The sequence below is a fragment of the Lycorma delicatula genome, chromosome 9 (genome assembly GCF_047948215.1).
Source record: "Lycorma delicatula isolate Av1 chromosome 9, ASM4794821v1, whole genome shotgun sequence".
Lineage (NCBI taxonomy): Eukaryota > Metazoa > Arthropoda > Insecta > Hemiptera > Fulgoridae > Lycorma > Lycorma delicatula.
In genome coordinates this window covers 108,246,300-108,270,297 of record NC_134463.1, presented here as the reverse complement: position 1 = coordinate 108,270,297, position 23,998 = coordinate 108,246,300, and the positions used below count along the sequence as shown (strand labels likewise).

The window sequence follows — 23,998 nt, the reverse complement described above, 5'->3', positions numbered from 1 at the left end:
AAATTTAAAAGACAAAATAGCAAATAATCCAACTTCTCGCTTAAAAAAAATAAAAATCAATTTGTTACTGAACTAAAAGTTAAATTTAGATGTTTAATTTGTATTTCTTAAATATAAGTTATTTTAATTATTTTATTATATTTTTATAAAAGGAACTTTTCAATTTAATAAATTTAAAAGACAAAATAGCAAATAATCCAACTTCTCGCTTAAAAAAAATAAAAATCAATTTGTTACTGAACTAAAAGTTAAATTTAGATGTTTAATTTGTATTTCTTAAATATAAGTTATAAATCTGTCACGTACACAATTATCGATTAAAAGATTCTGAAAAGAAAAAAAAATACGTATATATATATATATCCATTATTTATTTATTTAATTTTTTTTTTAAGATTTATCTGTCCTTCACAATGCGGCACTAGTTGCATTATGCAACATTGCGGATGAAATAAGTTTAACTACCTTGCCACAAGTTAAGTCACGTTATAATTTTATATAGAATATTCAATAGTTACTAAATTAATAACAGTAAAGGAAAAAGAAGAAAATTTACTTGTTGCGTTCGCAGTTTGCAATTTACTTTTTTTTAAGTTACGGAAAAAATAATCAATTCTGTAGATAATAAAAAAAGGTACGCTAACTTAGCGTGCTGATTGATATATTCGTTTCATTTTTGTTTATTAATTTTATTTAAATAGATTAACATTCAAAACTATTTTATCACAGCCTTAATTAACAACGAATTATTTAAATTAACATACTTTATTTTTAGTAAAACTAAAGAATTTAAGTTAAAAAAATTTAACAAATGTAGCTTAAATTTCTTTTTTTTTCACTTGCACCAAATTAAAAACAAACGGAAATTTTTCGCCGACTTAGAAATTCTACGAAAAGTTAAAAAAACTGTTATTTCCTTATATTTTCTTTGAAATATTTGAATCTTATTTTATTTTTATGTCGCATCAACCTAAATTACAAAATTCTACTTGTTACAGTAAGTAAAATTCAGGAGTTTAACACAGATTTAAAAGATGCATATCTGATTGTTAATTAAGATTCATACTTATTATACATAATGCTGAAAATTCAAGTCCTACAGATCATTAAGAGTTTTCTCAAAATTTGTCATACTATTTAAGCAATTTTCTAGATCTTAAAATATCTTGCGTTTTATTCTTACCGTTTGGTAGGGTGGACAATTGGTAATAATGTGTTTTACTGATAGATAATCCTGGCAGTATTCACATAAATTTCGTTCATATTCTCAATCGAGTTATGATGACTTGTTCCCTGGGAAATAAACAAGCAGAATTTTCTTACTAAATACTTTTTCGTATTTGATGACGTTTTTGAGATTTGATATGTTGGCATTTTTCGTTCCAGTTATTTGATAGCTTTTTCTTTGGATGGTTTTTGAGCTTCTTTAAGCGTCGGCAAAATGTTCAGTTGGACAGAGGGTTCGTGAGATTCAGCAGCTTGTTTAGCCAACTTGTCTACTTCTTCATTCAGTTTAATGCCTATGTGAAATGGTATCCAGTTGAGTTTGATGTCTGCAGAAGGTCGTTTGGCTTTGATTAGGTTGTAAGTTCCGTTTACTTTTTGGATTACGGCGCTGTCCGTTAATTTATTATCTATGTGGGAAGATTATTAATTTTTCTATATCGGCTTCGTCGATGTGTTTTAATGCTTGCACTATAGCAAAAACTTCGCTATTGAAAATAGAAATATCATGTGGGAGTTTGAATTAAACATTCCTTTCCGGCATAATTATAGCACAGCTTGTGCCTTTTTTGAATTTCAACGCATCTGTGTGTACATATAGGTATTCTGCATAATTTTCAACTAGTAGCCTATTTGTATGATTCATAATTCATAGTCATGTTTAGAAATGTCCGTATTGTCTTTCAGTATTCGTGCTGTTGATTGAAGCCAAGGGGCCGGGTCTAGGCTCCCAAAGACCGCGACCTGGCCTCTGTGGTGGAGATGAAGATTACGGCATTGCTGGATCTAGAGTCTCCTCGCTAGGGGTTAGAGGCAAGTATAAAGAAAAAGATCCAACCGGCGGACCGACTTGCCGGATGTTCAGCGGGTGGGCGGAAGGCGCGTTAGAATTAAAGGACACTCCCTTGGACTGCGTTATACTTAATTGTGGGTCCGTTTCAGGGGAGGAGGTATAAAAAGATAAACAAAACAAAAGAGGTATTTTAGGAAATTCTCATTCCATGGTGTTGAGATCATTGAAAGGCGATTTCTTCGCATTTTTGTACCGAAATGCGAACTGTGTGGATTGTATGATGTCATTAACTGTGTTGTTGTTGCTATTGTGTCGATGTGGCATAATTTAATGTTAATGTTTTTCTCCGGTAATCAAGTGGTGTAAGATTTTCTTCGCAAAATGTGCTTTTGATCGGGCTAATTCGGAACTCGCCAGCCTTGCGACAGCATTGTGTATTGGTTCTAATATTTGGTTTTAAATCTTTTTTTGCTTTAAATTATTTTTGTAGTATTTTTATTTAGAGCAAATAAAGACAGCAAATGCGATAAAAATTAAAAAAGGGAAACAGCGACGAAGCAACACTACTTACTACGTAATCAACTACTATTAAACGTCAATTAATGCTCCCTATAATGCAGGAATGTTAATTACTTTTTAAACCTAAAATAATTTTTTGAGCATAAATACTCTTAAATAAGAGAATAAATTAGGCTTATCCGACATTATACAATACCAATCAAAATATAGAAAAGCAATGGTAATAACAAAAAAATAGATATTTTGAAACTTTCTATGTAGACAATTTTTAATTTTTCGTTAAATAAATTTTATATTTAAGTTACCTGGGAAAAATTGCTATGGTACAACAGGAAATGCCTGCACAAAAATAAACTTCAATCATCAATAGCGTACAATTTAGTACGAAATAAATAACGTTTCATCATTAACAAACAAATTAAACAATTTTTTCCTTTTAATTACTACACTTTTGAATGTTAAGAGCCGTTCGAAAAGTATCCTCCGTTGCGCTAGTAGTGGTGTTAGTGATGCCGCCATTGGACATCGGTGTACTCTCTAAATCAGTGCGCTTGCAGCTGTGTCAGTGTGAGCCACGTACTTTAGCCCATTCACTTGTTATAACCTAAAAATATGAGCGCTGCAGTAGAAAATACCGCGAAATGCAAGATTCGTGCTGTCATAAGATTTCTTTCGGCAGCAGAAATTGTCCATTGTCGGTTGTATACGGTCCAAACGTTATGAGTGATAGTGTAGAGCGGCAATGAGTCCGGATTTTAAAAAAAATGGAAGGACAAATATCCGTGAAGAAAAGAGTGGTAAGCCTTCTGTTGAGAGTGATTATCTTGTCGGTGAAAATGACTTAAAGATTTCGTGAAAATCGAAGATTTACCATCTCTGAACTTTCGGAACAATTCCCGCAGATTTCTCGTACGGTTTTGTACGAGATTGTCACCGATAAATTAGGCTACCGGAAATTCTGTGCTTGGTGGGTTCCAAAAAATGCTCACAAGATCCATCAAACCAAACGAATGGGATCTTGCTTAGATTACAGTTCAAGTTACGACGCGAAAGAAGAAAGCCTTTTAGAGAACTGTGACTGGGAATGAAACTTCGATGGCCAATGTGAACGCCAAAACGAAACAACAGCCGATGCCCTGGAGCCGTACCAGTTCTCTATTAGTCCATAGAAAGCCCGCCAAACTTTGTCGGCGAGGAAGATTATATCTAAGGTTTTTTGGGATACCAAGGGAGTTCTTCTAGTCAATTTTATGGAACGTGGTACGTCGAGAAAGTTTGCTTACGGTAGAAAGTTTGCTTGCGGTGTTTAGCTATTCTTTTCATTTATTTCATAAGCCCAATACTTATAAAGTTTGGTAGTTTTATCTGTATTATGATTAAGAATTTTAGCTTTTTTTTAATATCCTTTATCTAAGCGCTACTTAAACTAAAGTAAAAACATTTTGATGAACGAATAGTTAATATTTTCATGTAATTTAAATAATATAAAATATATGTAAAGAGTTACGTAATCATAAGATAAATAATAAATTATACAGGATAATTATTAATATAATATTATTCTACTACTATACAAAAATGTATAGTATATTAAATGGTAATTAATTAAAGTACAAATTAATTAATTAACAAAACGACATACCCACTCCACATTTATCAATGTGGTTAGTGACTGGTAACTCGGATCGGCATTGGCACGAGCGCTTAAACTGGTCGCATACAGATCCTCTGAACCCACACTCCACAGTCTTTTCACATCTATCCCCAAACTTTTTTTCACCTCGGCCTTCCATCGACTCTGAAATTAAAAGACGATTTAAATACACAGAAAATGTTATATAATGGTAATATTTTCTTAAAACAAGACAGTTTTAAGCAATACAGGAATTATGGAATAATATTAATAAAATAAATACCATCATTTATCATTAATACCATTTAGTGGTAAATTTTTGGTGCCCCTTTACAACGTCTACTTTCAGCACGTGAGAACCTTTTAAACGTGGTTTTGTGGGAACCTTTTATCTTGTTAAGGATTATATTTTTTCCGGTTACTATCTCATAACCAGGTTTATAATTTTTCTCGCATTTAAACCATCGAAGCTTTTCACGTCGGTAGTACTCACCGGTCAAACCCACCGGGTTGGTCTAACGGTGAAAGCGTCTTCACAAATCAGGTGATTTGGAAGTCGAGAGTTCCAGTGTTTAAGTCCTAGTAAAGGCAGTTACTTTTATACGGATTTGAATATACATTACTGTGGAGACCGGTGTTCTCTTTGGTGGTTGGATATCAATTAATGACATATCTCAGAAATGGTCGACCTGAGGCAGTACAAGACTACGTATCGCTTACACTCATACATATCATCCTCAATCACCCTCTGAAGTAATACCTGACAGTGACTCCCGGAGGATAAACAAGAAAAAGGAAGTACTCACCGGCCAAACTTTCATCGTTTTTTTTCTTTATACCAAATAAGCTATTCCCTTAAGAACTAACGAGTTTTTTCCAAGTAGCATTTTTTGTCTATTATGTGGAAAGAAAAACAAATAAAAGGAAAATTGAAACTTATTTAAAATGTTATCTGTGCAAATAACTTTTCCCTTAAATCTTTTGTTAAAATATATTCCTATCTTGTAAATCACAAAATAGAATTTTTTCATAAGCTACAAAATTCCACTTCCATATCCCACATACAAGCTCATGTGGCGATATCATGAAGAAAAAGAAAGATCAAAAGTCCGTCTAAAAAAATAAATAATAAAGTTATAAACGTTTCTTCTACTTTAATTAGTACTCTTTGACATTTTTTTCTTTAACGCAACTACAAGTATTATATATTTTTTCTTAAATTTACAAAAAAAGGTGTAAACCCCCATCTAAATAAAAAAAGAAAATTCCAAAAATATTTGTTTTGAATTTTATTTTTCTTTATTTAATAGTTTTGTGAAACTAAATATGATTAAATGAGAAAATGTTTTTCATCAATAAGGTTAATAATACTTGTCTTTTTTTATTATTATTTGAGCCAGTACAGCCTATCGGCAAATATTTAAAATAGAAATATATTTTGGTAACGTTACAATTATGTAAATTACTGGTTTAAAATAAGTTCATTTTGAAAGTTTCCTTAAAATTAATACATGGTAATCTCGTACAAACAGTAACAGACTCAAATTTAGATAACTGGACAAACGAGACACAAATTCATGATAGACTCATATACATATTTTGTTAATAAAAACATAACGACAACACGAAAATAAAACGAATTTTTACAGACATTTAATTTATATATATGTACAGGCCCTCGTAGTGAAACACACACACACACACACACACACACACACACACACACACACACACACACACACACACAAAATATAAAATGATAAAATATATAATAAATTCATATAAAAAAATTAAAATCAATATAAAAAAATATCTAATATAAAATTATAATAAAAAATATATATAAAATTCATATTATCTTGTAAATTTCATTTGTGAGAATTAGGAACTATCGGTGACAGAACGTCACTGTTATAGTTGAAAATTCAAAATATAATTTAAAAAAATAATCCGTTAAAAGAAAAAATAAGGTAACGAAATGTCTTGTAAAACTGACGCCTAGCTCATTCTCACCGTAATAAACAAAATGCATTTATTTAAAAAAAACAACTGGAAAAAACTGAACTCATTAAAATATACGTCTACTTATATTTACCTAATAAATAAAAAGTGTAAATATAAAATAATATAATTAATTCGTTACGAAAAATTATGTTTTGCCTACCTAAAAACGTTGTTAAACAATGATAATTTTTATAAATACGTATAGTAATTGCCGGTCTCCGTGGCGCGAGTGGTAACGTCTCGGGCTTTCATCCGGAGATCCCGGGTTCCAATCCCGGTCAGGAATGGCATTTTCATACACGCTAAAAATCATTCATCTCATCCTCTGAAGCAATGCCTAAAGGTAGACCCGGAGGTTAAATAAAAAGCAAAATACGTGTCGTAAACAATATTAACTCGATTTTATAGATCAGGTCATACTAAAAAAAAATTCGATTATTTTATATATTTTAATAACTGGAATGATGTAAATATATTTTAGAGAGCATGATTTAATCAGAGATTCAAAATATTACTACCCCAAAATGGTGTACTAAAATATAAAAAAAATTAAATTAATGAGGACAAAAAGACAATAAAAGAAGAAATAATTGAACAAGTAAATAGTACAGTGAACCACATTAATAAAAATAATAAAAGCTGAAAATGAAAACAAAATAAAAACAAGAACTGCAACGGTTAATACACTTTGAATCCTAAGCCACTGTGTAATACCCGGTACCAGAATCCTAGGCATTTTAGGGTATTTAAAAAAAAAAATTATTACATTTTGATTATAAATATAAATTAATAAATCTTATATGCTTCGAACCATCACAATCTATAGTTTAAATAATCTAAAAAAACATAATTTTATTGTAATTACAAATAAAGGTACGACAACTTGAATTTGAAGAAAAAATTATCCGAAAAAAAATTTGTAACAATGATTATATGATATTACATTTCTTCTCATATTATAATTATAAGCAAAGGACACAAGTTTTATTTTATTAGTAAAGAAATCACTTCGTAATTAATAAATAAAATATTAGTCAATGTAAAAATTTTTTTTTTTTTTTTTTTAGTTATAATTAGCTCTAGTATGATAGAGTTTGTAAACGTAAAGCTACCCCATAATCAGGACACCACCAAGTAGTTTCTTTTCTAGAGACTTTACCAGTAGTAACAGCTTTTGATTTTTGAAAACAAATCTTACAGCATCTTTTTGGTTGATTTTTTTTTCAGTGTTGGGATTTTTACAGGAAAGTGACAATCTGTTAGCCTGTTTGATACGAATGCATATGGTGTGGCTTGTTGAGAGAGAACTCTACTTTTTTCACCAAATGCAATACCAATTGCAATAATAAAATCATCCAAATGACATTCTTTTTTTTTAATTTTCGGGAGGTGATTCTCAGTATAAAATAAAACTATCGCTACACACATCATGAAGAGATGGAAAAGGCTCATGAAGAGGTTTTTTACAACCGCACCTCCTCTAGACCTTACCTGAACGTCACTAGTCGTCATTTTATGTAATGACGCTAATACGAACACATGTCGTGTATGTGTATCGGTAATATCGGACCATGGGGGTGGAAATGGGAGGGCTTTTACGAAAAAAACAAAATATCGCTATAACTTTCTTATTAAGTAAAATGTCGTCGAATTCGTTTAAATTTCCTACTATTCTTTGGATAAGAGCCTATAGCTTACATAAGTAAAGTTTTTTGATATCACCAACCACTGGCACAAGGAGTGGAAAAAATAGGGTATCGAAGACAAAACAATCATACCTCCCTTAATAATCACAATATTGAATCGGTTAACAGTGGTCGTTAGTCCTCTAAAAATTACCTAAAACGTTTGTCTGAAACAATTTTTTATATGACCAACCCTTACGGCAAGGATGACCAAAATATTGCTGGAATGGGGCTTGTATGCTAAACATTTGAACCTTTTATTCACATGTAACCATTGTCGTATTGAGTAAATTTGAAGTTTTTCTTAACTTTAGGGTGGAATTTTTTTTTATCTCCTACTTAGAACTGGTGAAATCTACCTCCGCCTTCCGGCGTGCCGAAAGGGATTTTTTTACTTTCTCTTTTATTGAATTTTCCTTTGGCAGTTCTTTACGATTGGCATACATGTGCCAACTGCTTTTGTTTTATTCGGCCACAAGAAATCAAGTACTGCGGGAGAAGAATAAAACCTATATGTGAAAACATGTGGTCTTACATATAATTATAACGGCCTCCTGTAAGACAGTGATTACAGTATCGCTTTCATCGCATTTTCACGTATGCATTTCATGCCGAAGAACGTATCCAGTTTTAGAATCATAAACAATATTTAATTTTATGTCATTTTATCTTTTTTTTCCCTACACCACTGGACCGGATTTGCAGTCAAGCATTACTCGGTCCAGGGGCGTGTTCTTGCGACTCTAACGAGCCTCCACGCCTGCCGGCATGGCAGGTTAGCCCGCCGGTTCTGGATCTTCTTATTTTAATTTACCTGCCTCTAACTTCAGAAGCGGGAGTAACCGGGCCCGTGTATGCCGTTCCCGGGATCCCTCCCCATCCGCCAGGACTCGGTCTTTTCTCCAATTGTTTTCTTATGCCATATTTATCTAAACTGTTTTTATTGTACACACGAACCCGTATTCGGTTCCTAAAACCACAAATGCTCTCATCGACTGTTAAATTTGCGGCAAAAAGCACATGTTGAATAAGATTACGTAGTTTTCAAAATATCAGTTCGTGGTAACAGCTACTCAGAACCGTTCAAAATTAATTAAAAAATCATTGTATGTATCCTATTCACGAGAATAGCTCGCGTGCCGGGTGTAATAGAATTAAATGTAGGACAAGGGCTATACTAGAGTGTAGGATTTAAAGTGTTATAAAATTCCATTTAACTGAAAACACAATTGTTATACAGTAATATGTAGTTAAATTTAAAGACGCGTCTTGCAAGTATTATATTTGAATTTATTCTGTACAGATATAGTATAAAAACTATGAAAAAAGGAAAAAGATACAGAATGGAGGAATTTTAAATTTGGGCGCGCAAAGAGATCGAAGAAAATTAAATGGAGATATAAAGTGAAAAATGATGAAATGATGAGAACAAATGAAAGTATAATTTAGAAGCTTAATCAGAACAATTTATAATAGAAAAGCTAATTGGATATATTATAATATGAGTCGAAGAGTTGATTAGAACAACGCTAGGAAGCATCAGTACAAGGTGAAAAAAATTAAAAAAATTATAGCCAATCTAATAGGAAACAGAAGTTATTTGGACCTTAAAAATTTAGCCTGAAATAGAGGAGAATGGAAACAAAAGTGGTGTTAGGAATCTACATCAGGGCAGTAAAATATGATTATAATGATGATGATTTATTGTAAAAAAATACTTAGGTTTTAAAATCATTCATTCTGATAAGGTTTTGCCTTAATATTATTATTATATATTATATATATAATATTATTATATAGTTTATCGAATAAGTATTCCCGTAATATAGATTTACGCAAGAGGAGGAAAAAATAATACTGTACATGAAGTGGGCTTTTTTATATTACAAACTTTTAATCGCATTTTATTACAAAAATTTAATTCAAATGAAATATTTGAGTTAAATTCATGTAACTTTTAAATCGCAACTTTTAATCGCATTTTATTACAAAAATTTAATTCAAATGAAATATTTGAGTTAAATTCATGTAATAACGAGCTGTATTCTCTACGTTCCAAAAGGAAAATTATGATTCATTTATTGTAATGATCTTTTTTTAAATATAATTCTATTTATGTTGCCGAGTAATTTTTTACCCGGTTGTGTAATGTTAACTAACTTTAATTAATTTAAACAAAAAAAGATTGTTTTTAGTTTGAATAAATTTGATGATTTTGTGTGTTCATCACTAGGTTAAGTTCAATTAATTTGTTTACAATGTCCATATTTTCAAACAGATGCTTGAAAAATTCATCTAAATTTGTTTTGTTTGCTTTTTGTTTCGTGACAAAAAACAAAACAAAATGCTTTAGCTGTTCTTTCTACAAGTTACGGGTAACTAATTAAAACGCCCTTATGTATATATTATATAAAATTCCTTCACTTAAAATCTATTTTATTTAAAATATATTTAACTTGTTAGACCTAACCAAACTTTGAAAAATATGGTACGTTGTTATATTTAACAACACAACACCAACAGCTGTTAAATTGAGCTTTTCCTCTTCTTCAACACTGTTAATGAAACAAATATAATTGAATAACGTTCTGAAAATCGGAAAAGACGGAATAAGAGAAATAAAAGAAGTATTAAAAGTAATCCAAATGTAGACACTTAAAACAATTTGTTGAAAACAATATATATGTAATCTAAAAACTGACTTGTTTGATTAGGCAATACCGAAGAAATTAGCGACAAAAACGTGAAAAATGCGAAAAACAACAATATAAAATCAGAAACGAATCTTTAAAACGGTTGACAGAAGTATTGAAAATAATAACTCCGTAATAAAAAAAAAAATAATAATAAACATACAAAGTAGAAAATATAAAGCAAATTCAGCTTGAGTCAATCACTGGAAAATTACTTCCAATGTAGCTTAAATTAGTAGAAAAGACTGTATAAGTGTATTAATAAGTATAAATTTATTTAAAACTGATGTTTTAGGACGCACTTGGAGACTATATTATATGACGAGTTTCTTTCATTTACGATTGAAACAACAAGAAATACTTTAAGATTGTGTGAATGCCTATTATTCATCATTGATCATAAAAGAATCTTAACAAATCTATTTTTCATTGATTTTACATAACAGGTTATTAGTAAGGAAATTGGTTGTGACAAGAAGAAGGACTTTTAAAAATACTATATTATAAAAAAATAAATAAAAAAGGGATGATCCGCCTAACAATAAAATGATGCTTATTAGAGTTTTATAACAAACAAAATTACCAGACTAAATTTATTAAAAAGGTTCAAATTTATTAAAAAACCAATTCATTAGTTGCTGCCCTACAAAGAAACGTGAAACAGTAAAAATGTCTAAAATCGCTTAAAAAGTATAATTCGCCATTAATTTTTCAGTTAAAAACGAAGCAATGTAGTGAAATATTTCCTGAAATGTTTCATAATTTTTACAATTTTATTGCTTTAATGATGTTTTTGTTAAAATTTTGATTGTTTTTTTTTGTGTGTTTATAAAGCCTTAAATGAGCATTCTATTTAATACAGAAGGCGCGATTGCACCATAAGTTAACCAAATTGGCGTTCCTGTAATAATTTTTAAATTACTAGTTTTTACATCTAATTTATGTGTAACGATGCGTTAAAATAATCAAATAATATGTAAAGATAAAATATTTTGTAAATTCATTAATACACAACATGGTTTGTTATAGAATTTTTTTTAAATTTAGTTTATTTAAGTATTAATGTTATTTTATTTCAGATGAACCTTTTTAGATTTTATCATAGTAGATCATTACAGACCAAGGACCTAATACACACTTAATTTCATTCTGAATAATTATCTAATCTGTAATTTATAAATCTTCGCATCTAATGTAATGTTATCTTAATGTAACCCAATGTTTTCTCAATTACGTTATCTTATACTTGTATATTAGAAAGACTTATTAAAGGGTGCATATATTATTACGTAAAATTTTTACTTTCTTTTCTTTAACTGACAATGTTTTTTTTTCATGTTTGTCCTCTAATTTTGCATCCTTAATTTAACATACTTTTCGACATAACCGACTGATGAAATTTTGCACAGTTACTAAGATCGGATAACAATACAATATTCAACCGTTACTTTTGCAAATATCCCCCCGTACAGGGTAAATTAAGAATGCGGGTGTAAAAAATTGCAAAATCTGCAAAACGGCTATGCGGGGTTTACGAGATCGCATATGACAAATCCGATAGCCGTTTGACATAAAAAATGACAAAAACTTGGTACGGGAGTTTTTATGGTTTCGAATTTGACAACATTTCGTCATCACTCATATATATATACGTGGGTAAGTCAATTATTATCCGCAATTCAGTTATATGTTTGTTTATGTTGGTATTACTGTCGTGTTGTGTATATGCCGCATGCGTGGTTTAATTGTTGTTATGTCTGTGCAGGTTTGATGCTGCTAGGTTAGTTCCATTATCGCTGCCCTGCCGTTAACCATGGCTGCTCCGTTTTCTGTTTGCACCAAAGAAGAGCAACGTTCAGTAATCCGTTTTTTGCGGTCGGAAGGTGTATCAGCGGCCGAAATTCATCGAAGACTTTCGGTACAGTACGGGAACAGTGTGTTGCCGCAACGGAGTGTCTACGAATGCATTGAAAAATTAAAAAACGTTCGCACAAGTGTTACGCACGACGAAGGAGCCAGAGACCGTTTACCGCCACAAATGAGGAAAACATTGAGCGTGCACGTGACATGGTTTTCTTAGACAGACGAGTAAATATCCATGAGGTAGTACATCGTCTGCAAATTAGTCACGGTTCTGCCTACAAAATCATCGACAACAGGCTTGGGTTTCATAGTCTGTGCAAGATGGGTCCCAAAACAACTCATACAGTCGCATAAACGAACGCGCTTGAACATCTGCCAAAAACATTTCGACCGCTATGGTAACGAACGTCTTCTTAGACAGAATCATCACCGGTGACGAAACACGGATCCATCATTACGAGCCGGAGAGTAAACGGCAGAGTATGGAATGGAAATATCCAAATTCGCCCTGCAAAAAAATGTTCAAGACCCAACCGTCAGCAGGAAAACTGATGCTTACGGTTTTTTGGGACTCACAAGGCCCAGTACTGGAACATTATGAGGAAAGGGGCACGACAATAAACAGTGCGTCTTACAGTGAAATGCTTCCTGCCAAGCTGAAGCCTGCAATTCGAAGAAAACGCCCAGGACTGCTGTCGAAAGGTGCTGTGTTGTTGCACGACAATGCCCGTCCACGTACTGCTGCCCACACTGCTGAAACGCTCCAAAAACTCAACTTTGAAGTACTGGCTCGTCCTCCATATAGTCCTGATCTTGCCCCTTATGACTACCGCTTGTTTGGTCCACTCAAAGAGGCATTAATGGGCCTTCGATTTACTTCGGACGAAACCTCGGTGAAAGAAGCGGTACATTCCTGGCTCACAGCTCAACCGAAACCTTCTTTTATGAGGGCATCAGGAAGCTTGTGCAACGATGAACCAAGTGCGTTGAAATGCAAGGGGACTATGTTGAAAAATGATGTACATGTAAGTTTCCTATTTGTATTGCAATAAAATTTATAACTATATTGCGGATAATAATTGACTTACCCTGGTATATATATTACAAATATCAATATATGATGTTATCTTTTGAAATTTAAATTAACCTACTAATTAAATGCATGCAATGTATGATAATAATTTGATTAAAATATGAATAAAAAAAGCATAAAGCTAGTTTTAAAAAATTTTTGTAATATTACTATCTATTAATAGAATGAAATATAATTTTTTAGTTTAGCACGAATCGTGCTAAACAAATCGTATGGTCACTCACGATCCTGAATCCTAAACCGATGTGCTTGGTTGGTATGAAGGAAAACACCCTGCAAAGTGTAAAGGGAGAAAATTTGTACGAAAATTAAGAATCTTTAATAAAACAGTAAATAATCCTAGAAAAAAAAATTTACCAATGATAGTGCAATAAATGTGCACTTAATAGGACAGCAAACTATTCGTAGATCGAGTAACGATTTAAAAAATGAACTATATCAAATAATTACAACCAGTTAACCGATTCAGTGCGACTTGATTCTTCGGTAAGCGTAGAAAAATATTTTGGAGAGCTAAGAAAAATTAAATCATACCAGTACTCGCTCAGCTAAATGTATTCATAAATAATTAATGTAGCCAAAGTTTACATTCTCTATCGGGGTGCTAAGAGTTTATCCTAACGCTAAAATGAATTAAATGACTATTAAAAAAACTCTTTACTATTTTAAACAGAACGGCTACCTGTAATACATTAAAAAAATCATCTAGATGAAAGAACTCACGTTGAAATAAAATCTTATGAAAAAAAAAATTGAACTTCTTGAACTACCAAAAATCCGAACTCCGTTATTACAAGTAATATATATTTATTCTAGATAAAAATCTTCCACTCACATTATCAGCACTTCATTATCTTATAAGAAATCAAATAAATGGATGAGTTTACTTTTTTTTTAACCCCCTAGGCAAGAGGTTTATTACTATATCAAACAGCCACTTGTAGATATCCACACGTACGTAATCTTAAAAAAAACTCTTCTTCTTAAGCACTCGTTTATAACATAAAAGAAAAATCTATTAAATAAAGAACTGATATATTGGTCCGGACGGTATTCAACATAATTTCGTCTTAATGTCAACGTCTAAATGTCTTAACTTCCGTCGGAAGTAACAATGTCTTACTGTCGGAAGTAATGGAAATTAATTCCTGCCCTGCAAATAAAAATAAACCACCCAACATCGTGCAATAAACATAATGAGGTTATTTTCGACAACTATTATTTAATTACCAAATTTATGTTTAGTTTATCGCGAAACTCAGATACTGATATTTAAAATGTTGTAAGGGTGCGGCAGCATAATTTGCTGATTTGAATTAGGCGCCAGGAAGCGAGGTTTCGCCGTTAGAGGGTGCGGATGGTCTCACTCGAACGACAGAATCGGGAAGTTGTTTTACACTTCCATTTCAGTACCGAGAATGCGATGGACGAAGGAACAGCGCGCGTTGCCGTAGAGGCTTACTTTTCTAATGGCCACTCGATCGTCACCACGCAGCGAGCATTCCGAGCGCACTTCAAGATTGCCATCCGAGCTGGTGTTCCTGGTCGGCAATTGATTGCTACGTGGGCAAATGTAGTGTAAAGTTCCGATTTAAAAAAAAAAAAACAGGATCTGTTAATATGATTATTTAAAAATAATTTACAATTTTCTTTAAAACAATACCAGTAGTAATTTTATAATTTATTTATAATTAATATTTTAATAAGCCGTGGTATTAAACAAACAAGTTAACCTACAGAAACACAAAATGAAAGGAGAAGAACTTAATGAAAAGGAAAAGCAAAAGGAAAAAATAAAACAACAAGAAGAAAAATAGGAAAGAGGACAAAGAAAACAAGAGAAAAAATAAACAGAAAGAAAAGGATGTACAGAAGATCTGCAAGAGAAGAAAGAAAAGGGGAAGATGAAGAAGACGAAAAAGAGAACGATATGGAAGAGAGGAGAAAAATTAGGTGAAGGAAGAAAAAATGAGAAGAAAGATGGGAAGCCAAAGAAGTTGAAGGAAAATAAAAACGTAAAACATAAGAATATGAAGTTTATGAAGAAGAAAGTTGTGTAGGAAAAGTGGAAGAAAATAAAATCAGAAAATTAGTAAAAAAAGTGGTTCTAAAGAAACACGAGGGAAAAGAAAATCGCATTAGAAATAGAAGAAGAAGGGAAAACATTTAGGACGTGAAACATAATAACAAAAAAATAAGGAGGAAGAACAGCTGAAAAAAGAGAATATAATGGAGGAAAAAGATAAAAAAGAATGAAAGAGAAAAAATAAAGAAAATAAAAAAAGAAAGATATTGAGGGAGGAAAATTAACAAAAAGGAAGTGGTGATGGGTGATGAAGATGAAGAAGAAGGAGGAAAACAACGTAATGAAAAAGAAAGGTGTGCAGAAGAACAAAGAAGAAAAGAAAGAGTATAAAAGCAGCTAGAAAAATCAAATTAGACGATTACAGTGGAAACGGAGAAAAAGTGAAATATATTTTTTTTAATTTTTTCAAACTTTTTACAGTAATATTAATCTATTAATAAATAAAATTTAACTTAAAAGTTCAGTAAAATATTAACAACTAAACTTTTACAGAGTTGAAGAGAAAAGTTCTTTAAAATTATTTTTTGCTGACGTAGTATTTGGGTTATCATAGTCGGCTTTTAGATAACCTACTACTTTTAACGTTCCAAAAAACTAAACTAACGATAAGAAGAACTTTTAATTGAATATTTTTGATGGGCTAGTACTTTTTCATCAGGTCAAGTACACTTCATTTACTGTTAATGAGGATTAAAAAATAAGTGATGAATATAAAAATGTATATTATGGAAATTAAAAATAAAAAGTACTCATAAACGTTAATCATTATCGCACAAATCTCTACCGCATTATTATTATCAACTCCTTTAATAAGTAATTTTGTGATCTTGATCTTACCTTGAGATCTAAAGTTTTGTAAATGTTAAATGTACATGAAAACAACAAATTAAGAGTAATAAAAAATGTTTTAAGTGCAATTATTTTACTGCAATAACCATAAAAAATGGAACTCGTTAATTTTAGTTAAATTTTAACGTTTATCTTAGAATAAACAAATTTTAATCAGCTCAGTTACATTTTATTTATTCTGATTTAATTTAAATTCAGTGCCGTTAATTTAATCCCAAAGTTCAAACTAACAGACAAATTTTCAGATAAAAAATTAACTGTTTTTTTAATGGGTTAAAAATTTAAAAAATACCTGATTCTGCAGCATCATTAATCATTACCTTAAATCCTCGACCCCAAATTTATTTTTATTTCATTTTAATTTCAAAACACTCGTAATTTATGGTATAACACATTTATCGCTGGAAAGCCTGTTAAAAAGATGAAATACAAATCGAAATGTTTACAATTTTTTGTTTTTAATTGAGGAATTCCAAAAACATAACCCAATTTTATCTTTGTTTTTATCTTTATCCCAATTTTATCTTTATTATTCTAATAACCCAAGAGTAGGGTAGAATTATGGGAACTTTTCTATACTCTGCTTTAGATGCTGGAATCCAGGCCACAAGGCGAAGTTCTGTAATGGCGCAGATAGAAATGACCATTGTTTTACGTTTGGTAAGGCCGGCTATATATATATAAAGATTGTAAGCAGGAGCCTCGATGTACATTCTGAAAGTTGTACGGTCATACGCCCGGAGGTCGTGGATGCAAGACGGATCCATTTGCTTCACAGTAACGTCATGGTGTTTTTAAGGGATAGCTCCACCCGGGAGGGGTGGGAGACCTCAGTCTTCCACCTTTGCCATTGGTGGGGGGGGGGAAAGACCGTAGTCCCGGTGGAGGATCCCTTTGGGGGGTTTTGGAGCTAGGCGGCAATACCAGAGTCTCGGTGGGAAGTTCCCTTTTGGGAACTCCTCATTTGCGGCATGACATGCAAAAAGACCGAGTCCCGGCTGCCTGGGCGGGGCTTTACGTCCTTCCGAGATAGTTTGAAGAAAAAGACACTCCCTGGAACTGAGTTTATGCTTAATTGTGTGTTCAGCTCCGTGGAGCGAGGAAATGCAAATAAAAAAATTTTTCAATACCGACTATAAATTTTTTATGTAAACTACTTTTATAATTTTTACTATATATTCTTATTATGATATGTTTGAATTTTAATCAACATAATGTGACAAATTTTAAAAAAATCTTCTTTCTTGAAATTTTTCTCTAGGTCCAAATAACGAATTTTTGATAGGTTATAAATAAAAAAAATTAATAAAGTGATATTTATAAATTCCAGCGAAATATACATATTATTGTAAGCCAGCTGGCTACTGAATCAGCCGATTTTAGATTCAGTTCAGAAGGAGTGATGTAGCATTTTTCACCCACCATAATTTATCTTAATCGATAAGCCAAGATTATCTCCAGAAAAGAAGACTTTTTCTAATGAAATATTATAGAAAAAAAGGTCAGTCTGACCATCCTTATCTGCTAACTGTACACGAATACATGAAAGGATTACGACTACTAATATTATATCAAAGAGGCTTTTTGAAATTTAATCTTTCAAAAGAATTAAGTTGATAATTACGATGAGGTAATAATTTAATTTTTGTAAAACTATGAAAAAAATTAACGTAATGACATAATTAAAATTTCTAATAATTCAACTTGTAATTAACTTTTCAATTAGTAATTTTCTCTTGCAAGTTATTTTTTATGAGATCCGTATTAAACCGTTATTTTTTACATAATGAATAAATCTAACTAATTTTTAAAAGAATATTTTCAACTTTATTTTTGAGAAATGAAAGGGTCTTTGATAAAGTGTATTATAACTACTGCATATCAAATGAAGATTACATGTATATAAAATTGTATTACAAAATCCTTTGTTTTTTTACACGATTTTCTAGCCTTTCACTATTATTCAGCATTTATCCTAACAAATATATATTTTTTTAAACGTTGTCTCCTAATTTCTAAATTTCACGCTCGATTTGGGAATTATGAAATTTCCAATAACTCAGCTTGTATTTTAATCAGAAGATAAATCGAATAAATAATTTTAATATATATTAATATTATCCGAATATTAATTGCGATATGTTATTATTATTAGCGTATGGATAAGCCAAATTTGAATATATTAAAGCATTAAAAAGTTAAAATCGTTACAAGACGTTAAAAAAACATTAATATACTCGTATATTTTTTCTATAATTTCACACATCAATTACATACAAAAATGAAAAAATCTACAAAAAGTGAAATTTTGCGCTTTCTTACAGTGTGATGTCCACTACGGAGATCAGTTACTGTACTAAATTAGTTACTGTACACTGAAAGCTCTTCAGCTACTCTTAAAAGCAAACCTAAATATGAATGACGTTTGATTAACAGGACACCATAATTTCCATAACAAGTCAAAACAATTTGGAGGATTTTCCGTATTAAGGAACAGTTACCATTCTGCCATGATTAAATCGTATCTGTGTAGGTGTTGTTTTGAAGCAGTCAGTACAGGAAACCTTTGATCAAAACCCACATGAAATTAGAACCACATTAATGGTTCTAAATGAAACGACGGTTTAACTGTTAATTTAAAAAAAAATTACCACAATAAAGTATTCGAGCGACAAATTTCAGGGTATTAGATGTGGTTCAATAAAGATATTCAACACAATGGACTGAACTTTATGGTTCAGATTACAATGAAAATAGGTTGAGGAATGCGGGTCAATATTTGACAAACGTAAAAAAGTCAACCAAACTGGTGAACAATATTAACAAGGGGTAAAATATACCAGAACAGGGGTTTGCAGTAATTGGGCAAAAGTTTCTCTTCATTTCTTACCTATTTACCGGAGACAACCTTAAAAAAAACTGAAAATTATTTCCTAACGTTGTTTCAATGTATATTAAATAAAGTATTCACTAAAGAGGAAGATTTCGTTTAAAATAAAATTTTATTTGGCTTAATATTTTTCCCTTAATTTATTTAAAAAAAAAAAAAATTGAACACTTGTATGAAATAAATACTTGTATACATTTTCTTAGAAAATCTGTTGTAATTTAGTAAAGGAAATGTAATGAGTCAGATTTGTTTGCACATTTGTCAATTACACACGCACGCGCACGTTCACACAAACACACACACACACACACACACACACACACACACACACACACAAACTAAAAATCATTGAAAATTTTAACAATTTTCATACTAAAAAATTGTACGGCTAAAATATATTGTTGGAAAACTGTGTGCTTTATTTTGCCGCAAAAAGAGTTCGAGCTTCAATTAACAACTAAAAAGAAATGTTTTTTACAAATATTTTTAAATAGATTCGGAATCTATTTTTATTAACTTTTTTATTTTTTATAAAATTAATCGAGAAACGAGTTTCAATCTTGATCGTCTGTTTACTTATTTTCCATAAACAAGCGCTATAAGCTACCTGATATTAAACATTAGTCTTTATCTAAGACGAATATTAAAAAACAAATGCCAGACCTACTTCGTTCAACCGATCCAGAATTATGCCGGTGAGGAGGCACACTATCTTTTGCCAAATAAAATTCTCTGGCCTCTCTTGCCGTTATGAAAAGAGCGAGCGTATCCGAATAAGCAAATCCTGTTATATTTGCTTTACAGAAAAAGAACAGCCTTTAAACTTGCCGTCGGGATATTTCACAGAAAACACTTAATTTTGGGGAGTCTTTTTCGCACTGTAAACTCTTACAATGCGAAATACAAATGCAGACATTATGTGTGATAATATTTCCACTAAGATGAAATGTTGACATGTCACTAAACACAATACCATCGAAAGTCGACATCTACATGCTGCAACAGTTACGACTGCGAATTCAGTACGCACAGCGTATGTGCTTAGATGCATATCTAAGGATTTCCTTAATACATTTCACACAGTCATCTACGGCCGCCTTCCTAAGAGACTTCGGAGGAAAGACTCCCTATGACATTCAACATTTTGTTCAAATAACCTAGGTCGTCAAGTACCACTCTCTTTAAGACGATCCGTTTGCTTTTTCTGATTATCCAATCGATGGATATTACTATCACTTGGGGTATTGCAATAAAATTTCTATAGAATTCATGATGAACTGTAACTACAGATCCACATTCAACAAACTACAAAACACAGAAGATTTTCTGTTCAGAAGTCGCCATCTTTGTTATTAAAGCTGTCAACGGAAAGATAGGGAATCAATGTACAGCCATGCACGCAACTAAAACTGTCCTTTTTGTTCTCGATTCTAGCCTTAAATCAACACTGTATACTTCATCCAAGAGGTTCTGTAACAAACTAGACCTCGATATTCTATTGTATACACCAAGTGTTTTACATATTACGTCTGCTCATTAAAAAAACAGAATCGGAATTAAAATAGTTTCATCTAGCATCTTTTTTATCGTATTAAAATCGATTATGATATACTTACGTGATTTATGAACGAACAAAAACCAATTCGAAGTGATATGCAAACTAGGTTAAATATATAAGATGAAACTAAAGACATCATAAAATAGTAATACTGAGTGATGGAAAAAATAAATTTATTTCATTTAAAGAATAATAGATTAAGGACGAAATGTTACCCTAATTTTATCCGTGTTTACACATTTATATGTAAACATAGTGCTTAACAGAGTTATCGAGAAATGTCGAATAATATCATTTGTTGGCGTAAAGGATTATTCAGAGATAGTGACATATATCCGTATCGGCATGTAATGAGCTCATATAAAACAAGATTATTTGTTGCACACATTAATATGATGCAGTATGTACTTTGAGAGAGAGTTTGATGGTCGTAGAGTGCACTGGACTAACATAGTTACAAACTATGTGTGTGTCCCTTTGACCGCACACTACCCCTGTCTAAAATCTTCTCCATTAGATGCGGATAACACAATAATTACGTGTAGTGAAGATGATATAATGTTAGAGTATACTCTACACTCTAATCAAAGAGAGGAATTTGCCTAAAAGGAAATTACTTTTATCAAACAGGAAATTATAGCTAAAAATCAATATTAATCACTCAGTAATATCTAGAACAAACTAAATGAAATCGATTAATACTTAAAAACAATAATGATTACGTACGTTTTTCATCCGTTGAATAATTTATACGTTGCTAATATTTAAAACACAATTTCATTTTTTAAGCTTCCGCTATTCTCACGACTATAGTTCCTCATTAACATATTCCATTACATATCATTCACTGATCCATTAGTATTTTCAAACATAATTTTTTTTATGGCTGTATATTTAATCAATTTTTGTGTGTACGTAAAATATCTGTCAAAAATAAACAGGCAAAATTTATAATTTTTAGTAAATAAAATATTAAAATCCTCGTTAGAAAATGCTGTACTTATGGATTATTACAAGTAGTCGTATTCTCTATCTCTTTTTTTATTTTTTTTTTACGATGACCGAAAATATGTTGTATCGGATAACTGATAATAAAAGGAGAGGTGTAGAGTAAAGTTGAATCTACAGAATTAAGAATCTAGACTTATATTTTTGCAAATAACTTTATCTATATTATAAAGAGATTAATCGATTACAGAAATCCCGGAAAGAGATGCTAAGAATTAATGAAGATAAAAATTGGTCTTCAGTAATTATTCGTACGAGCGAATATAAAATGTGAAAAAAGATTTCAGGTTAATGAACTCGGCGAAGAGGATGGTTGAGTGGTTTACATATTTTAAATGTGTAGGATAAAAAACCGAAATTTTGTATCTATGCAGCGATATAAAATCTGAAAAGGACGTTATATTTTAACGAGGAATTAAGTTGAGGGTATTCGATTCCAATTTCAAAAGTGTCTTTCTATATGCCTCCGAGACACGGAAGGAAACCAAAACAAATATTACATAGCTCCAAGTTATAAAAATATAAGTATTTAAGGAAAATATTTATTATTCCGTAGAATGATGAAGCTATTCCATACAATGAAGATTAGATGAAAGATTCTCGAAGTGGCACTGGAGGAAAAGACTTAAGTGCATCGAAAGTGGAGATGGCCGTTTCTACTTTCCGTTCTCCACTCTTCAAGAGGAACCTTTTCAAGAGGACCTACCCTTTTGAAAGGAATCCAAAGTCATTAAGGAAAAAGCATAGCAAACTTACCGGGTTGATCTAGTGGTGAATTCGTCATCGTAAAATCAGCTGATTTGAAATCGAGAGTTCTAAGGTTCAAATCCTAGTAAAGGCAGTTACTTTTATACGGATTTGGATACTAGATCGAGAATACCGGTGTTTTTTGGTGGTCGGGTTACAATTAACCACGCACCTCAGGAATGGTCAACCTGAGACTGTATAAGACTACGCTTCATTTACATTCATACATATCATCCTCTAAAGAAGGTGGTTCCTCCCTAGAAGGTGGAACCACCTTATGTTGGTTCTGGAGGCTAAACAGAAAAAAAGGCATAGTATTAGAGTGTACTGGGAAGAGGCAGGCTACGGGTGACGTGAATATAAAGGTAAACATGTCTAAAAACATTTTTAATACATTTACATTTTTAATCATACTGGATATTCAGTCTGTTGTCAGTTTTCAAAAGGATAACACGTGTTTTGATACGATCGGCGATTTTTTATTTGTATAAATAATGGATCAAAGAATTTGTAAACTTTGCTATAAAAATGAAATAAAGTGTAGCAACGTTTTAAAAATGTTAAATATTGTTTTTGGTGAATCTGCTATGAGTAAAGAAAGCAAGGGTTTACGAGTCTATAAGTGTTTCCAAGAAAGTCGTGAAGACGTTGAAGATGACGAGCGCCCCGGAAGCCCGAGCACATTAACAACCGATGAAAACGTGAAAAAAAGTGAAAGAAATGATTACGAATGGCCGAATCACAATGAAAGACGTCGCTGATGATGTTGGGATATCAATTGGCTCATGCCATGAAATTTTTTCGGATATTTTGAGTAGGAAACGTGTGACAGCAAAATCTGTTCCAAAATTGTTGAATTTCGAATAAAAACAGCGGCGAATGGAAGTTGCTCAGGAGTCGTTAAATGAAGTCAACAACGATTCAGAACTACTGAGATGTGTCATAACAGGTGCTGAAACATTGATTTACGGATATGATGTCGAAACGAAAGCTCAATCGTCCTAGTGGAGGAATTCTGCATCACCATGAGTTCTTACTACAAGGTCAAACGATCAATAAGGATTACCTACAAGTTCAACGCCGTTTGCAAGAAGCAATCCGAAAAAACGCCCGTATTTGTGGCGAAACAATTCATGGCTTTTGCACTACGATAATGCGCCTGCTCACACTTCATTGCTTGTTCGTCAATTGTTTTGGCTAAAAATGATACTCCAGCCGCCATATTCGCCAGATATGGCCCCGTGTGATTTTTTTCTGTTCCCAAAGATAAAGAAATCCTTAAAGTGCCGTCGTTTTACAAGCATAAATGAGATTAAAAGCGAATAGCTGAAAGAGCTAAATACTATTCCAAGA

General features: G+C 31.8%; 1 protein-coding gene across 5 annotated transcripts in view; it reads right to left on the bottom strand.

Annotated features, from left to right (window-relative positions):
• jus (EB domain-containing julius seizure protein) overlaps positions 1 to 23,998 on the bottom strand; it is a 746,258-nt gene that overhangs the window by 253,975 nt on the left and 468,285 nt on the right. For all 5 annotated transcript variants that reach the window (XM_075376039.1, XM_075376040.1, XM_075376041.1 and 2 more), the window contains one exon: positions 4,179 to 4,334. In XM_075376039.1, the coding sequence (XP_075232154.1) occupies positions 4,179 to 4,334 (156 nt within the window). The remainder of the gene's footprint in view (positions 1 to 4,178; positions 4,335 to 23,998) is intronic.